General features: G+C 41.3%; 1 protein-coding gene across 1 annotated transcript; it reads right to left on the reverse strand.

Moving 5' to 3' along the window:
• Nucleotides 1–1986: 1986 nt before the first annotated feature.
• On the reverse strand, nt 1987–14748 carry LOC106604536 (dihydropteridine reductase). The gene is made up of 7 exons (XM_014199256.2): nt 14526–14748; nt 14054–14146; nt 13809–13905; nt 13277–13417; nt 8792–8900; nt 6077–6160; nt 1987–4791 (listed from the first exon to the last, which is right to left on the reverse strand). The coding sequence occupies exons 1-7, from the start codon at nt 14607–14609 to the stop codon at nt 4689–4691; spliced, it is 711 nt and encodes a 236-aa protein (XP_014054731.1). The 5' UTR covers nt 14610–14748; the 3' UTR covers nt 1987–4688.
• Nucleotides 14749–24330: the final 9582 nt, after the last annotated feature.

Consider the following 24330-nt stretch of genomic DNA (forward strand, 5'->3'; position numbering starts at 1 on the left):
ATCAACAAAGATCAGTGGGAAAAACTTGTCATGACCTACTTTGTGCACACGGTCAGTGTGAACCGGAGTGACTTGACACAACGCGGGCCAAACAAGATGTATCTAGCTACAAACAAACGTTCATCCATATATATATATATATATATGGGTAAGAGTCTAGCTACATTTTCAGGTATTATACATTTCAATTTTTTTCAGAAAGTTGTTTTAATTTCAAGTTAAAGTGTACTGTTAGCTAGCAAGCAAATGTTAGCTTGTTGGCATGCTAGCTAACGTTACATGCATGATCTGTGTAGTAATATTATTCGTCTCAGGAACAATTTGCATTGCTACTTATAGCCTAATGTTAGCTAGCTAGCTAATATTGAACCTAGGTGGTTAGCTTTATCTACCTGCACATTCATACTACAGCATTTCATGGATGGTGGCTAGCTATGACAATCAGTTTGTATTACTAGTAGTATGGGTTGGGATTATGGTTCATTGTTTAGCTACCTAGCTAGTTGCATGTCTAAACAAAAGACTACACTTCGCCAGATGATTACATGACCCATCAAGCTAGCCAGGTGTGTCTGGGGGTGATTACGGACATCTATTGTATTTCATGAACATGTGTACATGTCTAGACAATAGTGATCCATCCACTTAGCTATGTGTGGTTGGGGGGTGGTTATAGCATTTCCTTCACATGACCCATCAATTTAGACAAGTGTGTCTCTGGGTAAGCATCATCTAATAATTATAAAATATTTAGAAAATATTTTTACCTGGACTCTTTCTATTTTCTATATTGCTACTACGCAACTATGCAAGTAAGCATTTCACTGTACCGTTAACACCTTCTGTATCCTGTGCATGGGGCAAATAAACTTTGATTTGAATTTATATAGTCTGTGTTTACCAGAAACGGTAATGTGAAGAACAACATGACCTGCACCAAAGTCAGATTAGGATATAGGCCAAGGACTAGATAAAGTGTATTTTTACCTGGAGTTTTTCCTTATTGTAGGCTACTACTTTCACCACTTTTAGTCTTAATCTTTGGTTGTTTAGTACACTACCTTACATTGTTTAGTACATGGCCTCACATGTGAATCCTTAAGGAGATGGGTGGGGCTAAGGCTTAAGAGGGTGTGATCGATGCTGAATAGGTGTAGATAAAGAAGGGCTCTCCAGTAGGTGTACAAAAACATTTAAGGGTAATTTTCTCAAAAGTGGGGTTAGAAGTTTGTCCACTTTCAAAGCAAAATTACTTTCACATTGTTCCTCAACTGCAGTGTATGATATACCATTTTGTAGCTTTGAGTCTCTACTTTTATCCAAAGTAAAAAACACATTTCAAATTTTGCTACACAAGACCGAATCGAGGTGGTCGGTCACATTTGACTGGTGAATTGAGTTCTTATCTAGCAGCACCACCTGGTGGGGAAGGCTACAGTATGTCACTGGAAATGACCATGAGTGAGCTAGATCAAGTCAAGGCAGGTAAATAATTTAACTGGTCTCCAACCCCATTCAAAATAGTATGTCTTTAATGGTAGGCGAATACATCTAATTATGACCAGTGAAGTTCAATGAAATATAATATTATTGTGGATGAGGGGGAGGTGGGCAGGGATCTGGATTTTAGTGGTGGTGGAACTGCTACAAATATCTGATCCCCAAAATGTGTTTATTCTCTATAATAATTTTCAATTCAAGGTGATGGTGATTTTTATTACTAGGCAAGTTAGTTAGTTAAGAACAAATTCTTATTTACAATGACGGCCTACACCGGCCAAACCCTCACCCGGACGACGCAGGGCCAATTGTGCGCTGCCATATGAGACTCCCAATCACGGCCGGTTGTGATGCAGCCTGGAATCAAACCAGGGTCTGTAGTGATGCTTCTAGCACTGAGATTCAGTGCCTTAGACCGCTGCGCCACTCAGGAGCCCGAGTGATGCTGTAGTGTTTTGATTGTTTCTCACAAATTATGAAATCAGATTGTGATTAATGTGGATTTTTATTCAAATTGAGACAGAGGAGGTAAAACCACATCAAACAGCACAAACAAAAAATAGTGTTATGAGATACTGATAATAGTACTTAGACAGTACATCTTCAATCAACCTATCACACGCATATTGAGTACACTCGACACAAGACGCAGAGTATGGCAACTCCACTGAAATGCATTGTACGTTTGACATTAAGACAGCGGCTTACTTCATTTTCATCAATTTCAAACGGGATCTAACTAAAAGAGTTCAAAATAAGTAAATGTACTTGAGGTTCATGTTTCCTCTGCAACTGATTCATTCTAACACTATTGTGGGCATATTTTTATTCCCCTCCACGATCTCTTACCTTCCCCTCCCTCCTCTCCATCTCTCTATACCAGGGATAATCAACTATATTCAGCCATTTATCGACGGTAAATCGACCACAAGAAGTCCAAAGAGATATAATATTTCACTTAAACATAATCATTTCAAACTTTGCTTACATTTCTATAAGGTCACATACACTGACTGTACAAAATAACCTCAATTCGTCAGTGCATGGACTCTACAAGGTGTCGAAAGCGTGCTGGCCCATGTCGACTCCAATGCTTCCCACAGTTGTGTCAAGTTGGCTGGATGTCCTTTGGGTGGTGGACCATTTTTGATACACACAGGAAACTGTTGAGTGTTGCAGTTTTTGACACAAACCGGTGTGCCTGGCACCTACTACCATAGCCCGTTCAAAAACACTTAAATATTTGTTATTGCCCATTCACCCTCTGAACGGTACACACACACACAATCCATGTCTCAATTGTCTCAAGGCTTAAAAATCCTTCTTTAACCTGTCTCCTCCCCCTCATCTACACTGATTGAAGTGGATTTAACAAATGGCATCAATAAGGGATCATAGCTTTTACCTAGATTCACCTGGTCAGTCTGTCATGGAAAGAGGTAGGTTATAGAGGTAGGGCATAGAGGTAGGGTTCCCCAACTGGCGGCCCGCAGGCCAAATTTTTGGCCCCCCAAGCTTTCTTAAAAATAAATATACTGTATATATATATAGTTTTAATTATTGTTGGACATAAAATACTCTAAAAACACCAGCAAATCAGCTCCAAGTGATTGTAATTTTGGAAATCTGTTCCAAAGTATTCCCACACATAATAGAGAGATATACACTGAGTACAAAACATTAAGAACACCTGCTCTTTCCATGACATTGACTGACCAGGTGAATCTAGGTGAATGATATGTACCGTTCAGAGGGTGAATGGGCAATAAAACATATTTAAGTGCTTTTGAACAGGCTATGGTAGTAGGTGCCAGGCGCACAGGTTTGTGTCAAGAACTGCAACACTCAACAGTTTCCCGTGTATATCAAAAATGGTCCACCACCCAAAGGTTAACCATCTGGCAGTCCGATGGACGCATCTGGGTTTGGCGGATGCCAGGAGAACGTTACCTGCACGGATGCATTGTGCCAACTGTAAGGTTTGGTGGTGAATGAATAATTTTCTGGGGCTGTTTTTTCATGGTTTGGGCTAGGCCCCTTAGTTCCAGTGAAGGGAAATCTTAATGCTACAGCACACAATGACATTCTAGGATATTCTGTGCTTCCAACTTTGGGGCAACAGTTTGGGGAAGGCCCTTTCCTGTTTCAGCATGACAAAGCCCCTTGTACAAAGGTGTGGAGGAACTTGACTGGCCTGCACAGAGCCCTGACCTCAACCCCATCGAAGACCTTTGGGATGAATTGGAATACCGACTATGAGCCAGGCCTAATCACCCAACATCAGTACCGACCTCACTAATGTTCTTGTGGCTGAATGGAAGCAAGTCCCAGCAGCAATGTTCCAACATCTAGTGGAAAGCCTTCCCAGAAGAATGGAGGCTGTTATAGCAGCAATGGGTGGACCGACTCCATATTAATGCCCATGATTTTGGAATGAGATGATAAGCAGGTGTCCACATACGCTACATTATCAAAAGTATCTCATCCTTCAGTCTTCTTTCTCATTGTGACTAATTTCATCCTTCTCTCTCTCTTTCCCCCTCCCTCTCCACTTCTCCCTCCTCTATTTTGTGGGTAGGTCCTGTGTCTTATTGTGTGGGTGGGGCCTGTGTCTGATTAGGGGTGTAGGGCCTATGTCTTATTGTGTGGGTAGGGCCTGTGTCTTATTGTGTGGGTAGGGCCTGTGTCTTATTGTGTGGGTAGGAAATGTGTCTTATTGTGTGGGTAGGACCTGTGTCTTATTGTGTGGGTAGGCAATGTGTCTTATTGTGTGGGTAGGAAATGTGTCTTATTGTGTGGGTAGGGCCTGTGTCTTATTGTGTGGGTAGGACCTGTGTCTTATTGTGTGGGTAGGTATTGTGTCGTATTATGTGTGTAGAAATGTGTCTTATAGTGTGGGTAGGGTCTATGTCTTATTGTGTGGGTAGGAAAATGTGTCTTATTGTGTGGGTAGGGCCTGTGTCTTATTGTGTGGGTAGGGCCTGTGTCTTATTGTGTGGGTAGGGCCTGTGTCTTATTGTGTGGGTAGGACATGTGCCTTATTGTGTGGGTAGGACATGTGCCTTATTGTGTGGGTAGGGCCTGTGTCTTATTGTGTGGGTAGGTCTTGTGTCTTATTGTGTGGGTAGGGCTTGTGTCTTATTGTGTGGGTAGGGCTTGTGTCTTATTATGTGGGTAGGAAATGTGTCTTATTGTGTGGGTAGGGCCTGTGTCTTGCCTCCAGTGGTGGTGAGCTGCATCAGACTGCCCGATGCTGGACGATCCGCACCGGTGGCCCAACTGAAGAAAGTTCTAGAAGACAGAAAAATAAGACTATGAGAAAATATGAAAAGTAAGAGAATGTGACTATGAAATGGCTAGACTATGGGTGCTAGCAGTTACTACTTGTAAGTGAGTACAAGTGAAACATGGTTGGCTTACAGTATATGATATAAGAGAGTCTACTTTTTAATTAAGCTCTGGATGAGATTACGTTGTTTTCTATATGTCAAAGTCTAGAAGAAATTTCCAGAAGACAAAAACAGGCCACAATATTGATGGCTTTTATGTATTTTATACCTCTGTGCCTCTTAGTGTGATTTGAGTTATGTTGTTAACCAATGATCTATTTCAACAGCAACTATATCATGAGATTGATATTCACAATTCAAAGTCAACATTCTACACCAGTCCACCAAATGGACATTTGATAAGCAGATGAACTGAAGTGCTCATTTAAATTCCCCTCCCATTGCTTCTACTTATACTCCCAGACCCTCATCTGTTTCTACTGGTTGTCTGCAGGGTTAATGTTGTCCAACCCTTCTGGGATTATAAAACTGGATCAAATCCCATCTAATCTCTACTGTTTACAGAGGAGACACTGGAGACTATGTGCTCTGTGTCTAAACTGACATGAAAGAAGAACACACACTTTAGTGGCTCCGTACACTTGTTTAGGGGCTCCATACACTAGTTTAGTGGCTCCATACACTAATTTAGTGGCTCCATACACTAGTTTAGTGGCTCCATACACTAGTTTAGTGGCTCCATACACTAGTTTAGTGGCTCCATACACTAGTTTAGTGTGTTAGTTACAGTACATAGTTAACATTGCATTTACACCAAATTTGGGTAAATCCTGGAAAGAGTATCCAAGTAATAGATGCCAAGACTATATCCAGTCAAGAGTATTGAAGAAATGTAAGATTATAATTAGTTGATTGATATGTCCATCAAATTAACCTTTTGATCACATTACAGCATTATTCAAACCAGACATTTGGCTCTAAATATCTTTTGGCAAGATTTTAACAAGTAATACTGCAATATAATTGAGTAGGTCATTTTTCCAGGCCAAGTGACAGCATTGCCATCTTCTGGTGAAATACTGGTATACAAAAAAGATTGTCTATAATCATGGTTATACGTTGAACAAAGAGATAAATCTGTATGTTCTAAACCTTTAGAATAATTACATTTAATGACGGTCTTACAGCATAAATATACATATAATTTTAAATCTCAAGATTAACTAAATGATCAGTAAAAACATACGGTAATGAAAACAACCCATCATCCACCATATCACACTCACTCTGCAATGTACTCCAGTGGTGTCCAGGAACCAAAGTCTGCATCAGGCATGAACTTCCTGTTCATTGGAGTATCCAAGGTTACCCTGTGTAATCAAGTCACATGACAATGTTCTGGCGGTGGTAGGAACTGACTACCTGAGGCCTGAAGCTCTGGTCCTGGACTGATTGTAACAGGCCCATGTAAACCCCTTGTCAACAGACAAAAAAACAACAGTAAAGCTAAAGTGTAAAGATGATATTTACCACCAGCAAGCATCCAACAACCTCTGATGAAGGCCTTTCACTGTTATATACTGCTCAAAAAAATAAAGGGAACACTTAAACAACACATCCTAGATCTGAATGAAAGAAATAATCTTATTAAATACTTTTTTCTTTACATAGTTGAATGTGCTGACAACAAAATCACACAAAAAAAATCTATGGAAATCCAATTTATCAACCCATGGAGGTCTGGATTTGGAGTCACACTCAAAATTAAAGTGGAAAACCACACTACAGGCTGATCCAACTTTGATGTAATGTCCTTAAAACAAGTCAAAATGAGGCTCAGTGGTGTGTGTGGCCTCCATGTGCCTGTATGACCTCCCTACCATGCCTGGGCATGCTCCTGATGAGGTGGCGGATGGTCTCCTGAGGGATCTCCTTCCCAGACCTGGACTAAAGCATCCGCCAACTCCTGGACAGTCTGTGGTGCAACGTGACGTTGGTGGATGGAGCGAGACATGATGTCCCAGATGTGCTTAATTGGATTCAGGTCTGGGGCATCAATGCCTTCCTCTTGCAGGAACTGCTGACACACTCCAGCCACATGAGGTCTAGCATTGTCTTGCATTAGGAGGAACCCAGGGCCAACCGCACCAGCATATGGTCTCACAAGGGGTCTGAGGATCTCATCTCGGTACCTAATGGCAGTCAGGCTACCTCTGGCGAGCACATGGAGGGCTGTGCGGCCCCCCAAAGAAATGCCACCCCACACCACGACTGACCCACCGCCAAACCGGTCATGCTGGAGGATGTTGCAGGCAGCAGAACGTTCTCCACGGCGTCTCCAGACTCTGTGACGTCTGTCACGTGCTCAGTGTGAACCTGCTTTCATCTGTGAAGAGCACAGGGCGCCAGTGGTGAATTTGCCAATCTTGGTGTTCTCTGGCAAATGCCAAACGTCCTGCACGGTGTTGGGCTGTAAGCACAACCCCCACCTGTGGACTTCGGGCCCTCATACCACCCTCATGGAGTCTGTTTCGGACCGTTTGAGCAGACACATGCACATTTGTGGCCTGCTGGAGGTCATTTTGCAGGACTCTGGCAGTGCTTCTCCTGCTCCTCCTTGCACAAAGGCGGAGGTAGCGGTCCTGCTGCTGGGTTGTTGCCCTCCTACGGCCTCCTCCACGTCTCCTGATGTACTGGCCTGTCTCCTGGTAGCGCCTCCATGCTCTGGACACTACGCTGACAGACACAGCAAACCTTCTTGCCACAGCTCGCATTGATGTGCCATCCTGGATGAGCTGCACTACCTGAGCCACTTGTGTGGGTTGTAGACTCAGTCTCATGCTACCACTAGAGTGAAAGCACCGCCAGCATTCAAAAGTGACCAAAACATCAGCCAGGAAGCATAGGAACTGAGAAGTGGTCTGTGGTCCCCACCTGCAGAACCACTCCTTTATTGGGGGTGTCTTGCTAATTGCCAATAATTTCCACCTGTTGTCTATTCCATTTGCACAACAGCATGTGAAATTTATTGTCAATCAGTGTTGCTTCCTAAGTGGACAGTTTGATTTCACAGAAGTGTGATTGACTTGGAGTTACATTGTGTTGTTTAAGTGTTCCCTTTATTTTTTTGAGCAGTGTATTTTGAGATGAGCATGATAATTGATACATAAATACTTGCATATATTGAAATATGATTTTACATTTCAGTTGTATTAGTTGTATGTTTGAATGTGCACAGATGCAGTCTACAATCTTTTGTGCACAGTTGCAGTGAACAAAGCAACCCTCCGATTCGTATTGGTAGTGCAGAAGAATTGCAAGTCATGGGGGTAATGCTAACCATATGTGACAGCTATGTGACAGCTAATAGTAGCCTGGCAGGTGGTCTCAGTCCAACCTTGTGCAATTGGAATATACCATAACAGAGCACTGAGAATATTGGCTACAAAACTCAGATACAGGCTTCTCATGCTGACAGTGCAAAAACGTGCTTAACATCCATTTGTTAATCAATGAAACGTGCTTAACATCCATTTGTTAATCAATGAAACTATGTATACAGATAGCTGCTCATGAGGTGAATACATGTAATGTATTCGTAATGTAACCTTTGACCTCCACTGTTGCAAATAAATTAAATTCCTAACGACTATTTCCAATGTGCAGGTTTTTCCTAATCCTATTCATAATGAGTAAGTAATAAACTGTAAAAATAACAAATGGTATCTTTGGCAGGTTATAAACTGTAATAATAACAAACAGTATCTTAGGCAGGTTTCTCCTATTCCTAATAAGTAATTGACTAAGTGTAATAAAAACAACAAGATACCTAACAATTGAATCATTTAGCAGACACTCTTTAGGCAGAGCAATTTACAGGAGCAATTAAGGTTAAGTGCCTTGCTCAAGGGCACATCACCAGATTTTTCACCTCGTTGGCTCAGGGACCTCAGAGACCTGTCGGTTACTGGCCCAATGCTCTTAACTGCTAGGCTACTCACGGTAGTATGGCAACAGTCACAGCTCCAAGGGGCATCCCACTGTCTTCTCCTGCTAGACTCTGACAGAGTTGGTGGACTGCTGACTTGGCCATGCCATAGCCCACCATGCCTGAGGAGAGAGAGAAAGACGGAGGGATGGAAAGAGGGACAGTGAAATAGGAGAGATGGTTGGATAAAATCAGATAAACACCAATAAATCTTACCATAATAACGAGGGACATGGAAATATACACAATACTAGAGTTAGAAAGTAATTCGATGCTTGTCGGATGTGGAAGGGCTTGCAAAGTATTACAGACTACAAAGGGAAGCACAGCCACGAGCTGCCTAGTGACACGAGCCTACCAGACGAGCTAAATTACTTAATTGCTCGCTTTGAGGCAAGCAACACTGAACCTGTCCTTGACTGAGTCTGTAATACCAACATGTTTCAAGCAGAGTCCGTGTGCCCAAGAACACTAAGGTAACCTGCCTAAATGACTACCAGCCCGTAACACTCACGTCTGTAGCCATGAAGTGCTTTGAAAGGCTGGTCATGGCTCACATCAACACCATTATCCCAGCAACCCTAGACCCAATCCAATTTGCATACTGCCCCAACAGATACACAGATGATGTAATCTCTATTGCACTTCACACTGCCCTTTACCACCTGGACAAAAGGAACCCCTATCTGAGAATGCTATTCATTACTAGAGCTCAGCGTTCAACACCATAGTGCCCTCAAAGCTCATCACTAAGCTAAGGACCCTGGGACTAAACACCTCCCTCTGCCACTCGATCCTGGACTTCCAGATGAGCCACCCCCAGGTGGTAAGGGTAGGTAACAACACATCTGCCATGCTGATCCTCAACACGGGGGCCCCTCAGGGGTGCGTGCTCAGTCCCCTCCTGTACTCCCTGTTCACTCATGACTGCATGGCCAGGCACGACTCCAAAACCAACACCCCCCCCCCCCCCCCAACGTGATCAAGACAAAGGAGATGATCGTGGACTACAGGAAAAGGAGGACCAATGCCAAGAGCGTGCAAAGCTGTTATCATGGCAAAGGGTGGCAACTTTGAAGAATCTCAAATCTAAAATAAATTTTGATTTGTTTAACAATTTTGGTCACTACATGATTCCATGTGTTATTTCATAGTTTTGATGTCTTCACTATTATTCTACAATGTAGAAAACAGTAAAAATAAAGAAATACCCTGGAATGAGTAGGTGTGTCCAAACTTTTGACTGTCACTGTATGTGATATTACAAACAGTATATTTTGAACTCAACATACATTCTCTACACATTTATGACTTCCTGTTTATATACTATCGACAAATATTCTGGGTGCTTTTGGATCCCAAACTTTTCCCATGGCAGTTTTCAGAGATTACTGCTTGTTTCACAGACATGCTTTTGACTTCCCATCAATGTTTGTGCTCATACAGTAGCATCTGGAAACAATAAGCAGCATTTTCCAACACTTTTTTTTTTAAATGGCCCAATGAGAGAAAGAGGTGGAGAGTAAGCTCTTTTTCATTCAATTACATTTTATCTTCAAGACACAGTACTACTAAACTGAAGAACTGGAACCTATTTCTCAATGGAACACATAGTCTTTGAGGGGGGAGAGTTTCAGTTGTATTTTTTTTTACGTACAGTAGATGCACTCCAAATTGCTAACGTAAGATGGTTTATTTGAAATGCATTCAGAATCCATTTCCCCAAAGAGCATTAACAGACTAGCGTGCTTCATCCCCCAAAAGTTAAATCAATGTTATTTGACAGTTCAACCTGACTTTTAAATCTAAGGTCAAGGGTTAGGGTCATAGGGTGCGCACATGGTTAACAAGCCTCAGTCTTTAACCCCAAATCAACTCCAAATCTTTAAGTTCACAATGTGTGCATCTGGCATTGCAAGACCAGTTGTTGCTAAGACACCACTGGTAAGACCAGCTGTCCTTAAGACACCATTGGCAAGACCAGCTGTCCCTAAGACACTACTGGACACCAATCTGCCCAAAGGCAGTATATCACCATAGAGAACTCAGTAAACCTGGTTGAGAATGTCTTTAGATCAGACACACTATTACCGGTAAGCTCTTAAGTATTAAAGCTAATATTAAGCTAAAAATATAAGCACAAATAACCCCTAAACACATCCAATCTTTAAGCACTACTACTATCTTCCAATGTCTTGTTTTTGTCAGTAATACAGACAATTTGTATTAAGATATCAAAAATACTTCAAGAGCAGCTTTTTTGACTTGACTGACGTGACCTTCCTGTCCGGTTTTGAGACCCTTCGGACTCGTGTGGTGGGGGAGCTCTTCATGGGCTATACTCGGCCTTGTCTCAGGGTACTAAGTTGGTGGTTAGTTGATATCCCTCTGGTAGTGTGGGGGCTGTGCTTTAGCAAAGTGGGTGGGGTTATATCGTGCCTGGTTGGCACTGTCCGGGGATATCGTCAGACAGGGCCAGAGTGTCCCCGACCCCCCCGTCTCAGCCTCCAGTATCTATGCCGCAATAGCCCTTGTGCCGGGGGGCTAGGAACAGTCTGTCCTATCTGGTGTAATTCTCCTGTCTTATCTGGTGTCCTGTTCAATCTTAAGTATGCTCCCTCTAATTCTCCCATCTCTCTCTCGCGCTCTCTCTCTCCCCCTCGGAAGACCTGAGCCCTAGGACCATGCCTCAGGACTACCTGGGCTGATGACTCCTGGCTGTCGCTGTCCCCAGTCCACCTGGTCGTGCTACTGATCCAGTTTCTGCTGTTCTGCTTGCGCCTATGGAACCCTGACCTGCTGTTTCGACCCTCTCTCTCTCTACCACACCTGCTGTAACAACCTCTGAATGCTAGGCTATGAAAAGCCAACTGACATTTACTCCTGAGGTGCTGACCAATAACCACTGTGATTACTATTTGACCCTGCTGGTCTATGAACACTTGAATGTCTTGAAGAACGATCAGTCCTTAATGGCCATGTACTCTTAATCTCCACTGGGCATAGCCAGAAGAGGACTGGCCACCTCTCAGAGCCTGGTTCCTCTCTAGGTTTCTTCCTAGGTTCCTGCCTTTCTAGGTAGTTTTTAATAGCCACCGTGTTTCTACATCTGCATTGCTTGCTCTTTGCTGTTTTATGCTGGGTTTCTGTATAAGCAGTTTGTGATTTCTGCTGATGTAAAAAGGGCTTTATAAATACATTTGATCGATTGAATAAGGCAATCAACCCACTTGCAGTTAATGGTCATGTTAAAGATGTATTTCTAAGACTCACACATTTCTGCCACAAGGAAGCTCTGAGCATTACCTGACATGAATTTAAGAGATCATGAAAATCTGTAAATCTTGTGGGTTATAGCATAGACTTTGTAAAACAGGGTAAATACTGAAGATCCTTTTTTCATTAAAATAAATATGGACATACTTTCTTCAATATCAAAACATTATTCAAATTTTATGGAGAAAAAAACCCACACAGGTGAGAGTTAAACTATAGGAAACATCCCCAAAAAATATTAGACATACCACTGTTAAAAAAGTAATCTAAATCAAGCTGTGAGGGAAATCCCTACAACTTCCTGGCCTGTGTCTAGTGTAGCACTAGTTTCTACAGTAAGCTACATTCAATGGGAGAACAGCACAACACACTCTAACCAACATGTGGAGAGACCCAAATTCTGCTGACTCATTCTCCTTCCCAACCTAACAGCCAATGAGAGTGGGGGCTTTATACCGACTGCTGACCAGGGATTTTAGGTGCCCTAGTGTCAGAATTTATATTGTTCTCAGGACCATCACATGAGTTACACACCACACAGGGAAAGGCATGGGTGTTGGGTCCTATAGGTACCATCACATGCATACAGGGTCAGGTTTAAAATACCAGAGAGCATTGTGTGAAAAACCATAGTAGTAACAATTTCTCTCCTCATTAAAATACATATCATATTCAACATGTTACTCATATTTTCGTTTCTACTATATATCAGTATTTTTTGTATTTCATGGGTTCCTTGTTTTACAAATAGTTTGATGACGTAAGCTGCTATTTGTTTTGGCTGCCTGTCGTGACGACAGGCACCCTTAAAAAATAAAAGTTGGACGGTGGTCAGAACAGAGACACAGTCAAACAGGGTCAGTATGAACAACATTACAGGAGAAAAGAACAGCAGGTTGCCATTTATTGAGATGTACTGGAGGGAGCTCTGCAGAGTGGTCACTAGCTGACACAGCCACAGCCACAGCCACATAGTCATACAATCTGATTTTAAACCTAACCTTAACCCTAACCTTAACCACACTGCTAACCGTAATGCCTAACCCTAACCTTAACCACACTGCTAACCCTAATGCCTAACTAACCCTAACCTTAAATTATGACCAAAATGCAACAACAAAAAAATATAGAATGCCAGTAGAATCAAATAGAATACCAGTCGAATAGAATAGAACCCCAGTAGAATAGAGTACCAGGAGAGTAGATGTAAGTGGCATCTTACCACTAGTACCACCCAGTGATGCTTTAGCCCCAGCCAGAGTCAGTAGTCCACCCTGCTTCAGGTGCACAGCAGCCAGGTGGCTAGATATGGTAGAGGTCCACACACTCTGCTTCCACATCATGTCTGTGTTTTTGTACAGGTCTAAAAACAACATACGTAAGAGAAGATGTTTGAGGAACAACATTGCAATATTGAATGAACCATGTAATTAAATGGAACGAACAAACATCCCTGAATTGAATGCCAGATGACAATTCAGCCTATGGGGAAATTGGTTTGAAAGGGGTTTAAATGTTTAAAGGGAGATATTTACATTTTAGCAGACATTTTAGCATTTTATCCAGAGCGACTTACAGTAGTGAGTGCATACATTTTCATATTATGTTTGTACTGGTCCCCCGTGGGAATCAAACACACAACACTGGAGTTGCAAGTGCCACACGGTACCGACTTAGCCACAAGGCACCTGGCATTCATATCACAGTATGTGTTCAAAATGAACTGATAATATCTCAGTGAAACACTCTTGAACCTTTGGACCTGCAATTTCCTCCAGCCCATCCGCCTGCCACACACAAGATGGCATCCACTTTCTGGTCCCCTAGCAACTGGGCCACATCTGCTGTCACCTGCAGCAAGAGATAAGAGTCTATTACAACGGGCTAGAATCTGGGTGTTTTACGGTAATTATACAGCGTTTTGCAAATCACCGGAGTATTCAAAAAGCCATAACTGTCAACATCACAGAGGGAGCAGGTGAAAGCATGCTCCTCCTACCTGTCCTGCTTGCTCGGTAAATGACTCGGACAACTTCACCAGCACGTTCGCGTTTGCCTCCTCACTGGCAACGATGTCGATGCTGGCTACCCACTATTGGAAAATAAAGAAAGAACAACAGAGCATGAAACATTTGCATTCTTTGGAAAATAGGATGATGATATCGAACTATCCTTCAACGTCGGCTTTTATTCCACATGCAATCCAAAAGTAGGCTCAGTAAAGTATAACAACTTATTATATGTTTTCCGATAGCTCTGGGCTGGCATCGTTAAAACGTCTTGATGATGACAATTGATGATGACAATTTCAATGGTTTAATTTCATTTTCCTTGCTTCTTACCATAGCATCTAGGGCTAGGCCTACTCAACAAGTGGTTATTGAAAATAGAAAAGACACTGGGGCAAGCAACGCCTCAAAATCCTTTCGTTGTATATTATATGAAGAAAAAAACACACGTATAGCACTCACCCATCCTTTAGATTTAAAGTGCTGAACAATTTTGCTACCCAGTGCACCTCTTCCCCCGTATACGAGTACCCGACTGGCAGCCATGCTTTCTTTACTATGCGCTTCAAGCAATGATGACTATTTCACTACCATTACACGACAGCTACCGGAGAGATAGAGAGAGACATCGAGAAAGGGAGGGAGAGAGAGAGAGAGAGATACACCCACCCTCAATATTTAAACAGACACACTCAGCACATCAGAGGCAGACCTTGGTTCAATAGTGTTCTATGTAAAAATGCGTAAGCTATTATAACATTATCAGTGCATAGGTTAGCCTACACATTTTGAACTTGGTCAAGGTCTCAACTTACTGTTTGTTGAGAGTTAGAATAGTTGAATAAACAAGGCACAAGCTCTCAATTTGGTTGTGCATCAGCAGTTTTGCTCTTGTTATGTCAGTCACTGACAGTCACTCAATTAGCCCATGTAGCTAACAGTTAGACTAGCAGCCAGCTATCTAAACTTGTAGTAATCATGGTCGAATTACCAACCAGGGCCCCCATTGATTTTGTTAGTCACTCTCACTCAGATATATTATGGTAAATGTGTAGAATTGCAGGAAATTAGCTGTAAACTGCACCTTTTTCTCACTGCCCCATGGCAAAATGAGTAGAATTGCAGGAAATTATTTATATAATTGAAAATCTTCTCTCCGCCCCATGGCAAAATGTATTGGATAATTTAGCATTTTTGAAACACCTGAAACAGCTTTTTTCTAGTCATAATCATTATGCTTAATTTTATGTAAAAAACATACCTCTTCAGCTGTCTGTATCCTCCTAAAATATAATTTTCCCTCGTGGCGACCAGCAAAATTGTCCGAATTTTTGTTGTTTTACAATCCTTGTGAGGACTTCTGTTACACACAAGGATAGTTACATTTACATTTTAGTCATTTATCAGACGCTCTTATCCAGAGCGACTTACAGTAGTGAATGCATACATTTCATACATTTATTTTATTTTTTTGTACTGGCCCCCCGTGGGGATTGAACCCACAACCCTGGCGTTGCACACACCATGCTCTACCAACTGAGCCACAAAAACACACACACACACTCACACAAATTATGTGCATACTCATGTATTCAGATAAAATAAAAAGTACAGGATTTGGATACAGCAGCAGTGAGACAGCCACATGTTATGACAGCAGCCTGGCCTGTGGGAGTACATCCTAGTCATCCTGAGTACAGCATGTCTGAATCTGTCACAGAAACACAGCTCATTGAGATATCATCAAATCATTTTCATGCCCTGGGCTTTCACTCGCAGTCAAACATATCAGGCTAGATTTCTAACTGGACACTGATGGCTTATGGCCTAGCTTCTCAAGTAAATTGCACATCCAATGAATACACATTTGAAATAAACACCAGAAAATGATACAGCGAAATTCTAAATGTTTGCTCGCATACACTAGTATTTGATCACGCCGCTTTGACCAAGTAATGTCTGTAGATTACGACACAGAATAACAGTGTTTTCCAGGTTTAGGCCCATTGACAATCACATACGGTTATTTAACTTGGATGAATGATATGATAGCCTGGGTGGAAGTCTGTTAGTGCTTTAGTTGTTGTGATGAAACAGGACTTGGCTAAAGCAAGAATAGACTGTTACCCACGCTAATGATAAGATGGTGAGGAGGGAAGGAGGCATGCTGATAGGAACAATGCTAGGTGTGGATTGGGGGGTATATAATGGTAGGGGAAGCAGTGTTGATAGCTAAAGTCTAGAGGAGCAAATACTATGATCAACTCCCGGGAGCAGTGTGTTGAACATCATGATCCTCCCTTTACATTCTACTGCATTTGACAGAAACATCTTGCTGTTTGAAAACTGCAAAAATCACAGAAAACTACAGGGGAAATGTTTTCATATCATTTAATGTATCGTAATCTACAGGCATTACTTGGTCAAATCATTTAAACTGTGAATGAAGTATACAATAATTATAATAATATTATAAAATTGTACATTTTGAAGTCCCACCACTTCTTCGGTTTGACCACTAGATGTCATCAAAAGACTTTGATTAAGTAAATAGACCTTCTATTCAGAGTGTTAGCACTAATTGAGGGAAAATATGTATTTCATGAACATCAAAGGCAAAACAAAGTGTTTCATCTCAAGTTAAGAGGCAATAAAAATGCCTCAGGGATGACATAAGACATTTATCCTGGCATCCTATATACCATGACTAGTTTTAACCAGTTTGATAGATATGACATACTAGTAGATAGAAATCCATCAAACTAGTTAGGCCTACAGCCCAATGGCCCACAGGTGAACTGACCTTTCATGTTGTGAGCCAGGTCGTCACGGTGGATATGCAGTGAGGACGCAGACAAGGAAGGCCTGTGCAAATCCCCACAATAAATATCACAAAACGTATTCACAGTGAAGGAGGGGAATAAGCTGGTGAGTAAGTGGCGAATGTACAAGATATACAGTCAGGTCCCAAATTATAGGCACCTTTGATCAGTGGTGGAAAAAGTACACAATTGTCATACTTGAGTAAAAGTAAAGATACCTTAATAGAAAATGACTCAAGTAAAAGTGAAAGTAACCCAGTAAAATACTACTTGAGTAAAAGTCTAAAAGTATTTGGTTCTAATAATACTTAAGTATCAAAAGTACATTTAATTGCTAAAATATACTTCAGTATCAAAAGTAAAAGTATAAATTATTTAAAATTCCTTATATTAAGGAAACCAGACGGCACCATTTTATCGTTTTTTTGTTGTTGTAAATCTACAGATATCCAGGGGCACACTCCAACACTCAGACATCATTTACAAACAAAGTTAAGTGAGTCCACTAGATCAGAGGCAGTAGAGATGACCTGGGATGTTCTATTGATAAGTGTGTCAATTGGACCATTTTTCTGTCCTGCTAAGCATTCAAAATGTAACGAGTACTTTTGGGTGTCAGGGAAAATGTAGGGAGTAAAAAGTACATCATTTTATTTGGGAATGTAGTGAAGTAAAAGTAAAAGTAGTCAAAAATATAAATAGTAAAGTAAAGTACAGATACCCAAAACAACTACTTAAGTAGTATTTTAAAGTAATTTACTTAAGATGAGCAAAAAATACCGTATAAAATAAATAATACAAATACTGAGCTATGTTGTATGCTATTTTTTGGGGGTGAAAATTATATTATTTTATACTTATGCAATTGCTCAGAGAATACGATTTTGTCTCAAAAAGAAAGGGTCAACATTTTTGTCACCTCTGTTTTCAAAACCTTTTTCTCACCTTGCGAGGATAATAGCATTGAGGCTTTTCTAAAATGTTTTATGAGATTGGAGAACACATTGGTTGGGATCTTAGACCAGTCCTCCATACAGAATCTTTCCAGATCCTTGATATCCTTCATCTGCGCTTATGGACGGCTCTCTTCAATTCAAACCACAGGTTTTCAATGGGGTTCAAGTCTGGACACTGAGATGGCCATTGCTAAATGTTGAGTTTGTGGTCAACTAATAGTTGATTTGTGGATTTTGATATGTGTTCTGGGTTATTGTCTTGCTGGAAGATCCACTTTTGGCTAAAATGTCCTAGTACAAGTCCTTAACAAGAGCCCCGGTGGAAGCAAAATAGCCCCATAACATCAAAGATCCACAACAATATATGTGACGGCCCGTCCCAACGGGAGCTTATGTCAACAACAATTTTTTATTATTATTCCTTTTGACAGGTTACAAAGTCCCCCCCCCCCCCCCCCAAAAAAAAAGCTGTGATTGGAGGAAGCATGGACAAGTTATGCTGCTTTAAAAGTTGAAGAAAAATCTAATGGCCTTGAAAGATTTTGTTGATTGCTAGAGAGCTCTTCTTTGTATTTAGATACCCTTAAGTATTTGGGCTCCCGAGTGGCGCAGCGGTGTAAGGCACTGCATCTCAGTGCTAGAGGCGTCACTACAGACACCCTGGTTTGAATCCAGGCTGTATCACAACTGGCTGTGATTGGGAGTCTCATAGGGTGGCGCACAATTGACTCAACGTCGACTAGATTTGGCCGGTGTAGGCCGTCATTATAAGTAAGAATTTGTTCTTAACGCACTTGCCTAGTTAAATAAAGGTAAAAAAAAGAGTGGATATGAGAAAATGAAAAAAATACCTTGGTAAAAGTACTGTAGTGTTTTTGTGGACTTTACTGTAGTAGATACTGTAGTATTTACAGTTAACTACAGTATAAATAATGTAGTAAAAGAAAATATGAAGCATGAAATAGTTATGCTGCTTTAAAAGTTTATAAACTTGTTATCCCACTTAGGAGACAAGTTGGAGGAAATGACCTTGAAAGATTTTGTTGAGTGCTAGAGAGCTCCTCTTTGTTTACACCCATTCAACATCGTTCACAGCCTCTTAAGCCCCACCCATCTAGTTAAGAATTCACATGTAAACAAATGGCCAACCGTTAGTATGGTCAACCCCTCCATTATCTCAGCAGATCATGGTTGCTAGCCAGGAAGTATCCTTTCTTTCTCCCTATATAGCTCAGCGCTTCCTCCGTGGATAAACTAGGCTCATAATGTAATTTTTTTAATAAATATTTACGGATCCTATGCAAGTTTATATTGAAGGCATATGGGGTTCTTTTCTGCTTATGCATCCTTATTTTGGCGCCAAACCCTCCACTGGTGTGCAGGGCCAAGAGCTCTATTTTCATGTCAGCCAACAAATGTAAATGTCTGGAGTTTGCTAAATGGCATTGACCCTTGGATTCGAACTGGTGCTATGGTCAGATGACATGAAAATACCAGTGGTGGGTTTGGCTTCAAAATAAGGATGCATAAGAAGAAAATTACCCCACACCTACTGTAAAATATTGGTGGGTATTTGATGTTATGGAGCTTTTTCGCTTCCACTGGTCCTTGGGCTCTTGTTAAGATCAACGGCATAATGAACTTTACCCAGTACCAGAACATTTTTGGCCAAAATCTGGTTGCCTCTGCCAGGAGGCTGAAACTTGGCCTCAGGTGGATCTTTCAGCAATACAATAACCCCAAACACACATACAAATCCTCAAAGAAATGGTTAATTGAGCACAAAATCAACATTTAACAATGGCCATCTCAGTATTGAAGAGAGCCGTCCATAAGCGCAGACAAAGGATATCAAGGATCTGGAAAGATTCTGTATGGGGGAATGGTCTAAGATCCTTCCCAATGTGTTCTCCAATCTCATAAAATATTTGAGAAAAAGGCTAAGTGCCGTTATCCTCGCAAGGTGAGGTATCGAAAGGTATTGAAAACAGGAGTGCCAATAATCTTGACCCCATCTTAAAAAATATATTACTTGTTAAACAAAATCTCTTTCTCTGCGCAATTTTATTAATATGAAATAATATAGATTTTTTTTTAATACAATATACAGTAGCTCAGTATTTGTATTATTTATTTTATACAGTATTCTTTGCTCATCTTTTTCAAGGGTGCAAATAATTTTGGAACTGACTGTATACAACAAAAATAATAAACAGGACGTTGAAACAAGGCCCAACTTAGCTGAATTAAATAATAAATAATTATTTCAAAGCAACAGCCAGTTAACAGGTAGGCCTAGGTCAAACAAAGTAAGCGTTTACATTTAGTAGGCTTAACTTTAACGCAAATTCTTAAACGTGATCAACTTGTAGTTAAACTATTAACCCACAAATGCATTTATGGAAGAGTAAGCTAATTAGTGTAGAGCCGCCAACTAAATCTTGGCGCCAAATAAATGAATCGGTGTGCTCGCGACCACAAACTCCCATACATAGCCTCTTTTCATTTTACAGGTGAGCCACAATCAAAATAGCAGAGAACCTTTTGATGAAAAACATCTCTCAATAAACTGTTGTAACTACTTTGTTACATTTATGCAGGCATGGATAGTATGCTAGCTCTGTGTCAATAGCAAACAACAGTGCATTGGTGGTCTATTAGTGCTCTAAATGGAGAGGACTTGATAGCAGCGATTCAGCACCTTGGAGGTTGATCTGAAAGTGGATTTAGATCCTCTTAAGTGGATATGAACTGTTATCAAAGCCAAAAATCTAAGTTTACTTGAGGGCCAGGGAGAGATGCAGGGAGCAAAGACAGCCCTACTATCAAAGATAGTATCAAATATTCTATAGAAAGCAAGAGATGACACTCCCAAAGCTGTGGGATAAAAGTGTCTTGTTTGGATTTAGGACAATGATATGAGTGGAAAAGCAATAAGGATGGATGATACTGTACCTGTCTGGGTTCGCAGGGGAGCGCAATGTGATCAGAGGTGGAGAGGGGGTGAAGATTCCAAGCAATCAAAAGCGTTCCTCTGGGTGCTTATAGGTGGGAAGATTGGAAAAAACAATTAAAAGTGGAGAGATAGAAATAAAATTGGGAATTCGTTTTTGTTGAGGAAATTGTGCTATAGAGCAACAGGAATAGAAAGCTGAGAAACTTTGTTTAGTGATATGTTAATGACTCTAAATGAAAGAATGCTTTGAAATAACCACAATCATTAATTTATGTCACTCTTGATTCTCATGGATACATGCATCTACATAATATTCTTTCATTTACAGGCAGAAAGTTCAATGTCTACATCATTATACAAATGATTCAAGATTACAAATATTTTGAACTTTGTGTCATGAGTGTTTTGATTTAGTTGAAATGTTTCAGTCATGAAACCACTTTGATAGCAGCTTTTGACTTTATTCTATCCGTATCAGATTGCATTTTAGAATCGAGGAATAAAGCAAAGAAAGAGGCAGCCTTTGATGTTTTATACCTGTGGACAGAAGCCTGTATTGAACATTTCAGTTCCAGGAATAAGTTTCAGCTCCTTTTCGTTATGTTTCCATGGGCAAGGTGGGCTACCCTCCCTGGCAGTTTCAGGGAACAGAACATAGGCTATGTCCCATGGTAGCTCCATTGATTTGGTAACACCTCTCAGGACTATATGAAGGAAAGATGGAGACCAGTTTTGGGACTAGGTGGAAGTTAATGCAAGGTGTAATAACTGTGGTCTAATTGGGGCCCAGAGTTTTTCCTTGTCAAGTCACATGGTCAGAAAAAAGTCCTGGCTTTAGCTCTAGTACATGTAACTCATTATCTTCCGCTTACAGGTATGGGAAATTCCGCGGTAACGGAATGGAATTACGCTTTGACTCAGATTTTCGATTAAAACATATATGCCAAACAAAAACCATTGATTTCAAAGTTTACCAAACCATACAACTCCATGCACAAGGACTACTTTTAACAATTTAGACAGAATATTTCACAAAAACACATTTACTGGAAGAACTGTGCAGAAGCAAAGTTTGGTAACAGAATTACAGTAAAATCTTCCTCAGTTTTTTTATGTGACCATGTTTTCCAAAAACTCTGTTAAATATCTGCTTTGCTGCCCGAATAAAGATTCAAAGATCTCTGCAGAAAGAATGGGGTGTCAGCTATGACATGACAACTTGAGTAAAACATTTTTGTTATACTTCCCCTACAGTAGGGGAAATAGCTTTACATACGGTAACTGACTTAGAGTAACAAAATTACATCATGGGTCCCTGATCTGTACAATACAGAAATGCATAATTATAGATATGACTGTCATTCTCTTCATAGTGATCTATTCTGAATAGGTACCGAAAGGTAGGAATATGCAATATCCTTCTTTTACAGATTTGGCTATTATTGTAAAACCACATTTGGTTGGTCCGGAACAGACCAAATATGAAACAATCCTAGACGTCTACATTTCACAAGTTTGGACATTACAGTAGAGCACAGTAGAGCACAGTAGAATACAGAACAGCACAGCACAGTAGAGTTCAGTACAGTACAGGAGAGTATAGTAAAGTAGATATTTTCAGTAGGATACAGTACAATACAGTACATTATACTGTACTCTACTCTAGTGTGCTCTACTGTACAGTACTGTAATATACTTTCGTTTACTGTTATGTACTGTACTTGACTGTGCTCTACTGTGCTGTCAGAACTAGTGAAACATAGAGGTCTATGATTGGTTCAGATTTGGTCAGGGTGGATTTTGGCCAGGGCAGATTGAGCAAATTTAAACTGTCCATGGACATCCGATGTCGGTCGGTGCTCAGTGGGTGAGGATGCTTGTCACAGTAACTTGAAAGAGGGTAGATGGTAGGTGTCATGGTAGGTGTCAGTAAGAGCCGGGAAAGGTGAAATTAATTGGAGAGAGAGAGGAGAGCGAGAGAGAGGCGAGCGAGAGAACGAGAGAGAGAGCGAGAGAAAGTGAGAGATTAAGTGAGCGGCAGAGAGAAGGAGAGTGAGAGGGAGGAGTTGTCCAGACTGTTTTCACAGTCTTAGTTTAACCACCAGAGGACAGAAAGAGAAAGAAATAACTGGTATGAGCTGAAGATAACCGTATGCCAGTGGAAGGGAGAACAGTAGCAGGTGATCCTATGAGCTGAAGATAACAGTATGCCAGTGGAAGGGAGAACAGTAGCAGGTGATCCTATGAGCTGAAGATAACAGTATGCCAGTGGAAGGGAGGACAGTAGCAGGTGATCCTATGAGCTGAAGATAACAGTATGCCAGTGGAAGGGAGGACAGTAGCAGGTGATCCTATGAGCTGAAGATAACAGTATGCCAGTGGAAGGGAGGACAGTAGCAGGTGACCCTATGAGCTGAAGATAACAGTACACCAGTGGAAGGGAGGACAGTAGCAGGTAATCCTATAAGCTGAAGATAACAGTATGCCAGTGGGAGGACAGTAGCAGGTGATCCTATGAGCTGAAGATAACAGTATGCCAGTGGAAGGGAGGACAGTAGCAGGTGATCCTATGAGCTGAAGATAACAGTATGCCAGTGGGAGGACAGTAGCAGGTAATCCTATGAGCTGAAGATAACAGTATGCCAGTGGAAGGGAGAACAGTAGCAGGTGATCCTATGAGCTGAAGATAACAGTATGCCAGTGGAAGGGAGAACAGTAGCAGGTGATCCTATGAGCTGAAGATAACAGTATGCCAGTGGAAGGGAGAACAGTAGCAGGTGACCCTATGAGCTGAAGATAACAGTATGCCAGTGGGAAGGGAGAACAGTAGCAGGTGATCCTATGAGCTGAAGATAACAGTATGCCAGTGGAAGGAGGAGAACAGTAGCAGGTGATCCTATGAGCTGAAGATAACAGTATGCCAGTGGAAGGGAGGACAGTAGCAGGTGATCCTATGAGCTGAAGATAACAGTATGCCAGTGGAAGGGAGGACAGTAGCAGGTGATCCTATGAGCTGAAGATAACAGTATGCCAGTGGAAGGGAGAACAGTAGCAGGTGATCCTATGAGCTGAAGATAACAGTATGCCAGTGGAAGGGAGGACAGTAGCAGGTGATCCTATGAGCTGAAGATAACAGTATGCCAGTGGAAGGGAGGACAGTAGCAGGTAATCCTATGAGCTGAAGATAACAGTATGCCAGTGGAAGGGAGAACAGTAGCAGGTGATCCTATGAGCTGAAGATAACAGTATGCCAGTGGAAGGGAGAACAGTAGCAGGTGATCCTATACGCTGAAGATAACAGTATGCCAGTGGAAGGGAGAACAGTAGCAGGTGACCCTATGAGCTGAAGATAACAGTATGCCAGTGGAAGGGAGAACAGTAGCAGGTGATCCTATGAGCTGAAGATAACAGTATGCCAGTGGAAGGGAGGACAGTAGCAGGTGATCCTATGAGCTGAAGATAACAGTATGCCAGTGGAAGGGAGAACAGTAGCAGGTGATCCTATGAGCTGAACATAACAGTATGCCAGTGGA

This window comes from Salmo salar, chromosome ssa05 (assembly GCF_905237065.1).
Source record: "Salmo salar chromosome ssa05, Ssal_v3.1, whole genome shotgun sequence".
Classification (NCBI taxonomy): domain Eukaryota; kingdom Metazoa; phylum Chordata; class Actinopteri; order Salmoniformes; family Salmonidae; genus Salmo; species Salmo salar.